General features: G+C 38.5%; 1 protein-coding gene across 1 annotated transcript; it reads right to left on the bottom strand.

The window, feature by feature from the left end:
* Window positions 1-9,690: 9,690 nt before the first annotated feature.
* On the bottom strand, window positions 9,691-11,897 carry LOC6566550 (putative odorant receptor 83c). Its single transcript, XM_032739439.2, has 5 exons — window positions 11,879-11,897; window positions 10,334-11,187; window positions 10,089-10,278; window positions 9,862-10,017; window positions 9,691-9,799 (listed from the first exon to the last, which is right to left on the bottom strand). The coding sequence occupies exons 2-5, from the start codon at window positions 11,113-11,115 to the stop codon at window positions 9,746-9,748; spliced, it is 1,182 nt and encodes a 393-aa protein (XP_032595330.2). The 5' UTR covers window positions 11,116-11,187; window positions 11,879-11,897; the 3' UTR covers window positions 9,691-9,745.
* Window positions 11,898-13,575: the final 1,678 nt, after the last annotated feature.

Genomic DNA, 13,575 nt, shown 5'->3' with positions numbered 1-13,575 from the left:
TTTATGCCGTGTTGCTATGCTCTAAGCAAAGCGGAAATAAAGAGTCATTTTGTTTCGTATCCTCGGTGCTTAACTTTCTTAATTAGTTTTATTCACATGCCAGTTGATTTAAGGTCAATTAATATTCATATTCAGTAAAGGGCAGCGTCATTTGAGCTCTTTCTTATCTAGGTTTGTTTTATAATCTGATGTAGCATAAAAATATCGTTTAATTGTAAAAATACTAAAGTATTAATCTAAAAAACATATCGATTCAAAACCGCTTTGAGGGTCTATGGCCTATTTTTGCTGAAGGGAGTACATAGTTCGGAGATGACCGGTTCGAACCCCTATATCATATAGCTTTCCTTGGAACAATCAGTTGAAAGTTGAGTTTCGAGTCGAGTCGTGTAAGCCAACGCATATCTCAATCAGGATAAAATGGATATCTCTGCCTCATTAAATATTACATTCCCTTTTAGACCGGAGTTAATTTGCTGAAATATACATTTTTGCTCCGAGTTAGAAATTTTCAATGGTGTTTGCCTTGCTTAATATTTAGTATTATATATTTAATATAACGCAGAACTCGTTTATTGCTAGTTTGAAATGAAAGGAAGAAAAAGTGCAGCTACGCCTTTTGCTCGTTGTTGCCTTTGGGCTGTCTGTCAACATCAGCATTTCGCTTTTATCCGCAGTCTGATGTGCTGCTGCTGCTTGTTTCTCAATCTTCCTCTATGCCTTTCATGCATTGCTAAACAGCACTTGCTGCTGCTACCACGCCCCCCGATATTGACATGGCTGGAAAGTTGTTGTACAAAGTGCTCAAGAACTCCCATGTCAATCAGTTGGGCAGGAGTCGCTTTGTATTCTTCAGATGCAGCTGCATTGTCAGCTGCAGGCGCTGCTCATCATTGGTAGCATGGACAGCAGAACGCGCATTGAGTAGGCACACACACACACACACACACACTTAACCACACGAAAGTCTGTGTGTGTGTGTGTGTGTGTGTAGCAGCATTGACATTTACGCAACATGTCCCTGTTGCATGTTTGCAATTTGCATTTGCAAATAGTTGCAAAAACGAACATCAAATGTGGCAAATGTGGCACGACAAGCTCATGGTTGGGTGTTTCTGGATGGTGCGCTATTCGCTTGCCTGAGTTTTGATCAGTTTAGTGAGTTTTCTAGTTCTCCCCCTCCAAACCCACTACCACAACCCCATCCCAACGCACTGCTGACTTTGCACCCGAAAAGTTTGTAAATATGCATGCAAATTTTTGCAGTGCTGGTAATGCTTTCAATTTTGTTGCCTCACAACCAACACACACACATACATACACACATACACACCCACCCTTGACTAGTTCGCAGTTTTAGTTACAGTTTCGGTTTCATGTTTACCATGTTGCGGTTACCCCATTGGCCCATTGTTGTTTTTGTTTCTGCCTCATGGCGTGTATTTTGATGGGTTGTTTGCATGCAGCCACAACTGCACTTCTTGTTGTAGTTGTTGCATAATCAAACTTGCCGTTTCCATAAAGGCAGCTGCAACATTTAGATAGTCGATGTGTGATACCCCAATAACCGAATAGCCAATATGGTTTTTCTCAGCTGCTTCTGCTGGTATGTTATGTTATGAATGAATTGATTATATAGGTTATGACCAACCCGGAGAGCCAGGAGTCAACAGATATTATTCTGACGGCTGTATTTTCATTTTGTGGCCTCGGGCATTTTTCATTTGAAATTCTTATTGTCTCAGGTTTTTGTTTTTGGAATATTTGCTTAGTGTGGGAGCTAGTCTTAATTTGCATGCCCCGAAAACGGCAACTGAATTCGATTCCGTCCTTAGCATATTTTCAAATTAGCATATAGAGCACTGGGAACGAGAGAATCTGCTATAAGTCATGTTTTTATTTTTTCATGCATACATTGCTTGCAGTTCAATTAATGCATACATTAAGTCCTAACCCTGCCACTTAATTCCCCCAGCTAACAATAAATTGTTTGCTATGTAGCATAAATGCTTCACATGGCTTGTCAGTCGATTATGAGGTAATTCGGTATTTTTGGGCAGTGCTGTAGCTAGTTGTGTGTTTAACTGACTTCTGAATGATATTTTAAGCTGTTTATGTGACGTTCTAATTGCCCCACAATTAATATTGCGCTTAGCTCAAATTAGCAGAGCTAACCATAAATCTAACCTGTGGCTATTGTGGCAGCTGCAGTTTTAATTATCATGTAGCATTGAGAGTTTAAATGATATATTAAGAAACATATTGGAAATACAATAATACATTCTTTTTATACATTAAAAGAACTAGTAAGGTATCAATATAAAACAACTAAAAATGCCTTAATCGAGAGAGAGAGAGACCAACTGTTATATATATTAAATGGATTCGAATACAAGTTCTATATACTTTCGCCAGCTCATTATACCGTCTTTAACTTTAGGATATTCTGATTGATAATTAAATATGTTTGCGGTAATTGATCTAGTTTTTTTTATTGACAAATAAATTATTTATAAGTGTTTCTCAAAATAGAAAAGCTTTTCAATGTTCTGTATTTTAGAAGGTGATACATATGCGAAAAGTCAATATGAAAGACATCCCCTCCCAAGCTGACTCGTTCCTTTTCAGCCGCAGACGTTGGCCATTGACAAACTGAAAGTACGGAAATTTATGTTCGACATTTTTCTCTCTCTCTCTGGCTGCGGGTTCACATACGTTTTACGAGTATTTACGGCGGATAAAACCCGCAGCTGCTTTTCGCGTTCCAGTTTCTCGCTTTATCAGCACTTTGTCAGTGTATGAGTGTTGTATATATGTGAGTGTGCATATCTCTCTGCGTGCGGATTTAATTTGGTTTATGCCCGACCCAATATTTTATCTTTGCTTTCCATATAAAAAAGCACATTTTTGTATAAAAATTGAAATATTTATATATGTGAGATATTTTTGTATATTTTTTTATTGTTTCTTGTGCGCATTTCGCAGCCTCCATGACGAGTTATCTTTCTCTCTCTGTCGTTCTCTGTCTTTCTCTGTCGTCTTTGTCGCTGTCGTCTTTGTCGCTGTCGTCATTGTCCTTACGTTGTCCTTGCGTCAAGTGTCAAACGGTGCTGAGTGGCCAATGCCGTCGCCAGTTTCCTCCTCCTCCAGTTTCCTCAACTCCCCGGCTGCTCCACTATTTGGGGTTTATTTGCGTTGGCGGCAATGTGTCTCGTCGCTTGGTGTCGCCCCTGCCTAAGCCTCCTTCCCCTGTTCCAATTCCACTGTCTTATATTGTTACGTTTTCCGTTTGTTTTGCATTATTTGCTACTGCTGTGGTTGTTGTTGTTGTTGTAGTTGCTGCTTTTGCCTGCCCTGCGGCTGCCGTTGCCTCTCTCCACTGCTTCGGCTGCTGCCTCCTTACCACACTTTACATGTATACATATTTATTCATAGATACATAAATATATATTCAGATATTTTTCAACGCTTCTTGTTCCTCATGTTGTTGTTGTTTTTGTGCATATCTTATGAAATTGTTTATATTTCTGGAGCTGCGTTGGGGTGTGTATTTGGCAGTAAAATGTTTTCATGCTGTCCTACTACCCAAAAAACCTCCTACAAAACTCCTACAACACTCCACAACACTTGCCGCCCTACTTCTGTCTCTGTCTCACTTGCCATCGTTTATGTGGAGTGCATAATGGTTGTTTACTTTTAGCCTTCCTTTTTGGCACCTTTTTTTTTGCTTGCCACTTTATTCACTTTGAAGTTTGGTCGCCTTCCATCTTGTGCTTTCGACTGAGGCTAACTAAACTTAATAACTTCTTTTTCTTGGTTTTTTGTCAAATTTCTTGTATTACAAAAATTTATTTATATATTCTGAATTGGGGTGTGCAAACGGTATATTCTGCTTGCTAGAACTAAAAATGTGTCGTTTCTTGAGACTTTATGTTGTAACTGAATGTTTTTATATATTTATTTTTAAATTTGAATTTCCTTAAGTGAAATGAATCGTACTTAAAAGTTTCCACTCCAATTGATCCGACTGAGTTCTACTTGCTGCATACAGGACACTTTTCTCTGAATACCACCTATATAATTTTCTCTTTTCATTAAAAGCAGGTCTAAGTATCGGCTAATCCCCAAATATGTATAAACTTAATTTAGCACTGAGTTCGAGACATTATTATATGTTTTTATGTTTTGAGCAAATATATTTTGATGTTTTCTGTTGTGTATCTAGTTACTGACATGAACTCCATTCGAAAAATATGTATTTTTAAAAGATTTATAAACTGTTTTTTTTTTCAAATCTAATCGGGGGTCTGTTAGAAACCTTTCTTGTAAATACCTCTATTTTTGCTTTTATTGCGTTTTTAACGTGCCCCTGTCAAAAGGACGTCAAACAATCATCAGACTTCTCCTTCCTATAATTCGTATGCATGTGTTATACACTTAATATGAAATCTTAAGGATGTGTTGAATTCAACACCTCAAAGTTCAGCTTTTCACTTGTGTGTGTGTGAGTGTGCGTCTGTGTGTGTGTATGCCTTGAATAAGAGGCATTTGTTGGTAGTTTGCAGAGTATATTTGGCAGTTTGCAGTACGCTGCAACTGAAAGGATTTGCTAGAGGTTTAAATCTTTAATTTCACTGCCAGCACACAGCATGTGAGTGTGTATGCGATGTGTGTGCAAGTGTATGTGTAAGTGTGTGTGTGTGTGTTCTTGCTTCTAACAAGGCACTGTAGGCGACACTGAGTATGCAACACTAATTGGTCGTGTCATAGTCACGTAGCCAGTGCTTGTACCCGGAGTAGAGTCTCAGATTCAGGTTCAGATGTACATTCAGCGCTGCTTCGTGTAGCTGTCAACTGCCCAACTTGGCTGCAAAATATTAGAATAATCAAATGCCTATGGAGACGAAACTTGCCTGGCTGCCTCAGGCCGGAGTCTGTGGCTCAGCTGGTCGGTTGGTTGGTTGGTCTTTTGTTGTTTGCATGCGGCTTTTGTCTGACTGTCCCGGATGTGGCTCATGTATATTCTGTTACCATATTTGCCTTACACATACGCACAACCACACAAACACTTGTGAAATTTATTTTATTTGGCATTTATTTTTCTTTTATCCTCTAGCAAAAGTCAAAAGCTTTATATGCAAATATGTAAATACGGCATATGCCAAAAAATGTAGCACTTTTTGTATCTTGTGTGTGTGTGTGTGTAGGCGGGTATATCGAAGACGATTGTCAGCTTGACCGGCACTCAGACAGGGCTTATTAGCCTGTTTGTTTTGTTTCTTGTCTTGTCTTGTCTTATCCTGCTCGGCTTTTTACCACAGACGCCAAAGATCTTTGACAGCAGTTCCAGCTGCCTGCTGACCCCAAGTCCTGACCTGGCCGGCTTATAGCTGTCCCCTGGCTTGGTTTAATGTGCAACACATATTTATTGTACAATATACATGAGCATGTGTATCCCTTGTGCCACCGGCCTGGTCTCACCCTCATCACTTGCCTCTGCAGATATTCTCCAAAAGCTACAAATTTGATAAATCTTCCAGTTTTTTCTGTTTCATCTTTGTTTGGCTTACATCTAAAAAATGTACACGTACATAAACAAATTTACCTTAACTCTCAATTTTGTAGAGCGTTTTAAGAATACTACAGAAAATCTGTGCTAACAAATAAATAAATAACATACAATGTAAATTATGAAATCAATTTTTGCGATTCGCTTTTAATTTCTGCCATATTTACATTTGAATTTCAATGATGAAGACAGATCAAAGGTATTTTCCATTTCATTTTAAAATACAGCCATTTGATATGTGTACAATTTTTTCTGATGTATTGACTTACAGTACAAGTTTCATTTATTTGGTTTAGATTGTTGAAGAAGCAACTTAAGGCTATAATAAAATTGTATTTTTGCTGTAGTGGTAATTCATTTGAATTGTTGTCTAGGCCTTACCTTGTCTTTCGGCTTGACTGCACTGTATTACAATTAAGACAAGGTACTGTTGGATTTGGCATGTCTCTTGGCAAATCGCTGGATCTTTTGCAGTGACGTTCTTCATTTTGCCAGCTGCAATTTTAACAAAAACTTCTCATGAATAAATGCATTTGTGGACCGTCTTTTTACGCTCAACTCTATGCACACAAGTAGAGAAAGCATTACATGTGTGTATGGGTGTGTGTGTAAATCCTTGGCAAATATGGTAAAAGTCAAGGATTAGAGTGGCGCATATGCAGCATATGCAAGCTTTCAACTTTTGTTAATATTTAACGTTGCTCTCAGGATATAACTATATATGCAATTTTCAATGAAAAAGCTGAGTCAAGCAAACATAAATTTAGTTAGGGTTTGGTCAGAGCCGGGTGCAAACTTTATTTCGTACATTGTTCCAAGAATTGCGGAATCCAGGTATCCGCATTGTCCATAGTTGGAGGGTAGGTTAAATATTTGCACTGCGAAATGACAAATTAATTGTGAACATTTTCTGCTTGGCGCTTTTAAAGCAAAGTGCAAACAAATTTTTCGGTGCAAACAAAATTGCAGAGGCGTGTGTATCATGTCGACCAAGTTGCTATCCTGCCATCCTGCCATCCTGCCATCCTGTTTTATGCGGCGGGTAAATTAAATTCCTTGCCGAGGACAACAACGTTGTCGAAGAGCAGCTGGCCGGGCAGAGTGCAGGGCGATACATGAGCAGAAAGTAAACAAAGATGTACAACAAATGCAATAACAACAGCAACAATAATAACAACAGCCATTACTCTACTACAGCAACGAGAAGTTGTTGCTAGAGGTTCTGTGGCTTTACAAACTGGCCGACAGTAACAACATTGATGCGTCAGTGTCTTGCCACGTTGAACTAATAAAATCAACTCTAACTTCATTTGGAAGAGGGCAAGAGTAGTCTCGTCTCGTGTTGGCCCTGACTGTGTACCGTGAAGCATATTAGTTTTCTGCACCATGCAAGTTAGTTAGAGGTTCAATTAGTTAAACATCCGCATTCAAAGTTCCCGTTATATATTCAAACAACTAGTTTTAAAAGACTACTAATATTCAGTTTCTCTATAACATATTCTCCAAGAGTTTTCCATACATATTTACACAAAATGTATTACGAGAGATCGATTTTGATTGTGAGCTTTCAATCTGAATTGAGAATAAAGTTCCGCTATGTATAATTTAAATCGCTGAGATGCTTTTCATGGGATCAGAGTTATAAGACTGTCGAATCAGAAAATGAAACAATAATAGAAATATTTGTGTAAAACGTGTCTAAGCTGTCAATTCAATCAACTTACAAATAATATGAATTTCGTCAGTAGCTGAGACTTCTCATTGAATTCGTGTCACATTGAAAAACATTTGGCACTTTAGAATTTGGCAATTAATTTTCTGCTCCGACTGTTTTCATCTTGTTTATTTGTGCGACATGTGCAGACAAACATGGTCGAAAAATCAAACAGTTGACAAGAGCAACAGATATTGAGAGGGAGAAAGAAAGAGAGAGAGAGAGAGAGAGAGAGAGATGAATGCGTTTTTAGCTGTAAGTTCGTTTATACAATGTCGACTTACTTTGAAGCGGATTTAATTACAATTTGAATTTATGGAACGGTTGAGGATGAGAGAGAAAATGGAAATGCAGCCAACTTGAAATATTTGGTTAAAAGCTTAAGGATCTTAGTCTTTTTGTTGACTTACCTAAAATCTTTTGATATATTTGCATTTAATAATGACAGTTGAGATTTTCCACTCCACGCTTGGGTCGCCTGCAAATATATAAAATGCAGAATAAACAATAATTAATATCTATTTCAAGTTGATGAGCTTCCAACTCATTAAATCAAATGTCTGAGCTATTAAGCATTCTAAAATAGTAATAACAATCAGCATTCAATCTCACAATATTTAAATCATACGTATATTGTGTATCTATCGCTACTGCTGTACAGGATATATTTCTGTCGCCCTCTCCCGATTTGGGCCATCCTCGTTGATGCTGAAATTATTCTCATTTGGCAAATGCAAAATCAGCAATGCGTAATCAGAGCAAACAACAGAAACACAGACACTCAACGCTCATATTGCCCGTTTTTCATATTTATAGTTCATTTACAGCGGGAGGGGAATGGCGGACATCAACTCACACTAGTTGTTGTAAAGTCAAAACCATTGCTTTTTGTTATTCCCATATTAAAAATTCAAAGGCTCGACGAGAAAGCAGCTGGAAATGTGTAGAATAGAAAGTGGAAAAACTCGCTTTGTATAAATATTAATAAAGTAGGCCATAGGAGTGCGGCGCCTGCCATTGAGTGGGTCGTACTCGTTGCTATTGAATGGCGTATTTCCAACAAGAAATCCTGGCCTATTTACAAGTTATAACATTTCTTCCACCCTTGAGGCCAGCCCACCCGACCAAGTTCCCATCCTCCTTCCTGTGGTTTAACTTGTGTGTTTTGCTGTTATTGGAACTTTGCTCTTGTTTGTGCTTGAGCATACAATATTCCCGTTGTTGTTGTGGTTGTTGTTGCTGGAGTTGTTTTTGTTACCGCTGTTTATTTGCATAAGAACTCAATAAGCATCGCATAATAAAACCAGAAGCAAGCTCCAATTCTCTCTCTAGGGCTCGTTATTGCTGCCTTGCCCTGCCTTGCTAGTCCAGCTCCACGCATCAGCGCTTCAAACATGACGCAGCAAATGGTGTGTGTACTTAGTGTGTAATTACCAGTTGAGACAAGTTCGGGGAATTGAGTTCATGTTCTGGTCTAGCCAATGATGCTTCAAATGATAATGTTGCTCTCATGCGTTGATTATCTAAAGCCAAGTGTCCGAGCTTGGACAACAATCTTAAAGTGCTTAAGATCTTAAAGTGAACTTAAATTAATCACAAATTGTGAAATTGATTTAAAAAATTTTGTATCAATGAACAGTCTGCCGCGAAATGTGTTGAAATATTATAATTATACCTTATCGTAAACGATTTGAATAAATTATTTTTTTATTTGCTTTTCTTTCTGTTGTCGAAAAATAAATAAATTCAATTCAGTCTCTTCTATCTTTATCTAAAATGTGATTTTCTGTTTTACATGACTAGCATTAAATCCCATAAGTGCTGCAATTGAAGAGGAACTTTACAAAATACATTTGACAATTTAAGTCTGTTGCCATTCTTCTAATTGTAAATGACATTTGGTTCGAAAAGCAAATGGCTGGTAGAGAAACGCAACACGATTGCACAGTCAAAGCTCATTAAGACGTCCCCCCCCTAGATAACGACAATACAGGAGTCTATATATTTTTCTGGTACAGGAGGATGAGATAAGGAAGAGGAAAAGAAGCTACTTTTAAGTGTTCTTACGCACAAAATGTATAAAAGCTGGCGACACATACAAAAGCCTTGATTAGAGAGACAAGACACTCCGATGCAATGTTGGAGTCCATTAAAATCCACTCAAGTGCACTTAAATGCTTCCGAGAGCTTTGCACGATTGCAATGGAAGACTGAAGTCCTAATTCGACTCAGACTCGACTCCTCTATGCCGAGTCCTAATGAGACTTTAGATATAAAACATGTTGAGTGTGTTCATCCTTTGCATACCCTGTACCTGTAACCAGATTCGTTTGTTTTTCGCAAATCAGCTACTTTTTTCGTCTTAGACCAGATTGTAAAAAAATGAATACAAGGCTTGAGTGCAACTACTTTAATTTATTTGATTGTGAAGCAAACTTATTTGAAGTTAATAAGTTTTCCTTTTAGTTGCGATTTTTCATCACCATCATTGAAATGCTGTAAATGAGTTTGCTGATCTGCAAAGGAAATGCATTAATTATGCTGGCATTTAGACTCTAGTATACCCTGTAAAACTTGCCTGCAGCGCTGTACGCACACTTAGTGGCAGAATGCCAAGCATAACGATAGTTGGCATATTTTGCGCCTTCTTCAACAACAGCAGAAACAATTTTCGCTGGGCGCAGCTTAGCTCATACCAACTAATGTTGCAGCTAATCTCATACACGTCATCGTACTGCCGGCGAGGAAAGTGAAGAGAATAAATTGAAATACCATTCAATATAGTTTACTTGGTTCATTACTGACAGCGTATTCAACCTGGGTGCCCACAATACAGTAGACCAGCATGGAGTAGGCGCTGACCAATAGATAGATGGTGGATACCGAATGAAATCCGCTGAGATTTACGCAAAAGCAAACCAAAATTGAGATGGCCGAGGAGAGCACCTGAGCAGCGATCATAAAATCAAAGGTATGCTCCACAATCTGACAATAGCTGAAAGGATTAACTTTAATAAAGCTTGGCTATAAAAAAATACATCTCAATATACTCGGTGAACAACTGATGCCAGTTGATTAGATCCAACAACAGTACATCTACATCAGTATCTACAAAGACTCCCACAGTAGCTAGATATCTTGACTGCTCTTTATGATGCAGTGCATCATTGAGGGCGGCTGCTTTTAGCTGAAAAATGTGCGCAAATGGGAGAATCTGCATTAGCGAGAGTAACACCATCAAATCACCCATATAAAAGAAAAGACCACCCAGGGCGGTCGAAATCAAATGTTGCACATAGGTGAGTATGTATCCCAAGTTGGTATCTATTGGTAGGCCGGGTATCTCGTACTGCATAATCGTTACATGTCTGCCATCATAGAGTAAAAAGATTCCCGGCATTGCACACATCACAACGAATGAGACCAGGTAGCCAATGCGAATGATTTGGCATACATTGAGCATGCGGGCAATGTCCAAGTGGAGTGCATTCCAATAGTCCGCACCGCGGTGCTCATACTCTGCATATATCGCAATTATGTTGTTCAACAATTGCTTAATGTCCGAATGTCGCTGTAGGATAGTAATTAACTGGCAACAGCCATTGATGAGGCCACCGAGCATGACGACCGATTTCAAGCCATCCATCCAGTGATGCTGAGTCTGCTTAACCGTCCAATGGACACAAAAAATCGTATAGCTCACAGGCACCATCATTAAGAACCAGGTGCGAGGGACGAGTTTAAGACGTGGCACCAATATCTCCAATCCCAGCAGCCTGGCGAAGTAGTTGATATTCGCGACGAGATCGTTAATTCGCACCGACGGCCTCATGCTGACTATTTGTCTGTTCAGCTCGGGCAGCAGCCTTTTATAGTCCACATCGTCCCAACGTTATAATTGTCACTGTTTGTTTGTAATTGTTATGTAATTTTTTCATTGATTTTGTAATTATTGCAAATATGCGCAATTGAAATAAGTTCCCATGTGGCAAGGTTTCGCGACAATATTAAATTGCTCGAAGCAAATTTCCAATGTATTTTAGCAATATTCTGCTCCTTGCGAATATTTGCAATTCAAACGTAACCCAAGCGTAATAAAGTAATTATATAATGTAGACATAAATTTTATAATGAGATTTACTGAAGAACTTAGGACTCGAAGTGGTGTTTAAGGCAGAAGCTAATTTTTTATACTCAAGGCTAATTGTATGAAACTGACTGCTAATAAAATATCAATAAATTTACACATTAAAAGAGAATTCAGACTTGGTTGGCGTGTTTATTGTAATTTAACAGCAGTTGAGCATTTTTTAACTGTCTTCGAGGAATTGGTAATGTTACTTCTAGGAATTATAATGCAACTGTAACAGCATTGTGGCACATTTCCTTTTGCTTTGTTGCCGTAATCAAGTAAAATGCAATATCTTGCCCGTATTTCATGACCGCCTGTGATTTACGCCTTTAAAATGGCTATTAAACGAAAACAACCATTAAACTGCAAGCTGTGCAACTAGTTGCAATAACAAGAACAACAGCAACAATCCATGCAACAAAGTTAAGCTCTGGATGCATGCCAAACGAGCCGAGTAACTCACCTGAGCAAAACTTTTGCCTTGGCACTAATTAAATTTAAGAACGTTTTATAGCTATCAGCCCAAATGGGTTTCTCTTTCTTTTTTGTAAATTTTATTTATTCAGTTTGGTCCTTATTCAATATTGTTGTTGTTGTTGTTGTTGGGCTGGGCTTAACCAAAGTTTTGGGTTTGAAGAAGCTGTAACGTATTAAATGCTTAAAATGACAGCTAAAACTTGAGAGCATTTTGCTGGCCTCCTTTTTGTTTTGAGCTTTGTTGTGGCTTTTTTCTCTTTTTTTTTTTTTTTTTGCAGCACGTCACGACATTCATTTTTATTGCCAAGCTGCCAAGTGTGTGTGCGAGTGTAGGTGTGTGCGTGTGTGTGTGTGTGTGTGTGTTGATTATATTGTGCTCTATGTGCTGTCCCTGAGCGTCAGACGCTAAGTCGCAACTAACGAGGCCATCAACAGGATGCGGCACCAGCACAAAAGTCGATTGCAGCCAGCTATGCGATTAGAGATAGAGATAGGGAGAAAATTGAGTATGGGGCAGGGGCTGGGGCGGTGCTGCCTTTAACTGTAATTGCCTCAACTTTGCACCCGCGCGGCTAACAGGCCCTACAAATTAGGCTTTAACGCTTTAGATGCCATACAGCCCATCCTTTCATTCTGTTTTGCCTGCTGTATCTCTCTCTCTCTCTCCCTTTCCTGCGCTTGTCCTTGTTTAGCCCATAAGCAAGCGGATCTTATGGCACGATTGGCTTTAGCACAAAGGTTTTTCCTCACAGCAGCATCGTGTGTAAGCAGCTGAATCTACAGATTAGTTGAAGGAGAGCCTGTCGAAATGGATTTCAGTTTACAGTTTCAGAAATAAACTAAATTGAAGCGGTTTATTTCGTTTGGAACTGAACCTAATTTTTTAGATTGATTAGATTTTTATTGGATTCTACCAAATAAATAACAAGCTCAAATAAGCAAAAAAGACAAATGAATACTCTTTCATTAAAATGAATACATTGTAATTTACATTGTATTACCATGAAATCTTGTGCATATTTTAAATGGCCCTTTTAACAATTTTGTAAAGGAGCAAACTTTTGTGATATTACCAGTGCGGTCATCAGACCGTATACTTAAAAATTCGGGGCACGTTCATAAACAGTTGTTTTATGGCCTATGGACAGCAGCTGTTGCAAACTCATCTGTGGCAGCGCAAAAGAAAAAACCAACCCACCCAAAAAAAAAGTTATTTATGGGGTACTCTGTACACCGTTGATTGTAAAGCTCTGAAGTGTTTTTGGCTGTTTACTATCTGTGTGATTATTACAAAGTAATTTAAACAGTTTGAAGAGGGTATAATAATTTTGAAAAAATGGCTAAGCTTCCATAAGGTATTCATATTCTCGATCAGCATCTTTCCGCCTGTGAGTCTGCGCATTTTTTAATCGCTTATCCGAAGAAAACTCCCTGAGTATTAAAGTTACTCTGATAAGGGAGCCGACGGGATCGAATCACTATATTGTTTGGCTGTCATATAAGCAACCGGTCGAAAGACGACTTTTAGTTGTTAACTTGAAAAGCTAATAATCAAATGGAGCGTAAACTGGATTAGGTAAACTAAATTAAGCTTATTCAGAGGTAACTGTTAGTCGAGTTGCATTCTTGTTGCCATCTGCTGCTATCTATTGCTGAACGTAAAACTAGCATTTTTATGCAGAC

The sequence above is a fragment of the Drosophila grimshawi genome, unplaced genomic scaffold (genome assembly GCF_018153295.1).
Source record: "Drosophila grimshawi isolate 15287-2541.00 unplaced genomic scaffold, ASM1815329v1 contig_1377, whole genome shotgun sequence".
Lineage (NCBI taxonomy): Eukaryota > Metazoa > Arthropoda > Insecta > Diptera > Drosophilidae > Drosophila > Drosophila grimshawi.
The sequence above is the reverse complement of the archived record's forward strand: the minus strand, read 5'-3'. Positions and strand labels throughout refer to the sequence as shown.

Excerpts from the sequence above, each read along its gene's own strand:
- LOC6566550 (XM_032739439.2), bottom strand. The coding sequence starts at position 11,115 with ATGAGGCCGTCGGTGCGAATTAACGATCTCGTCGCGAATATCAACTAC. Across the intron at positions 10,018-10,088 it reads GCACCCAGGTTGAATACGCT|TACGATGACGTGTATGAGAT; the intron begins GTCAGTAATGAA and ends CCTCGCCGGCAG. Across the intron at positions 9,800-9,861 it reads GTGTGCGTACAGCGCTGCAG|ATCAGCAAACTCATTTACAG; the intron begins GCAAGTTTTACA and ends TTTCCTTTGCAG.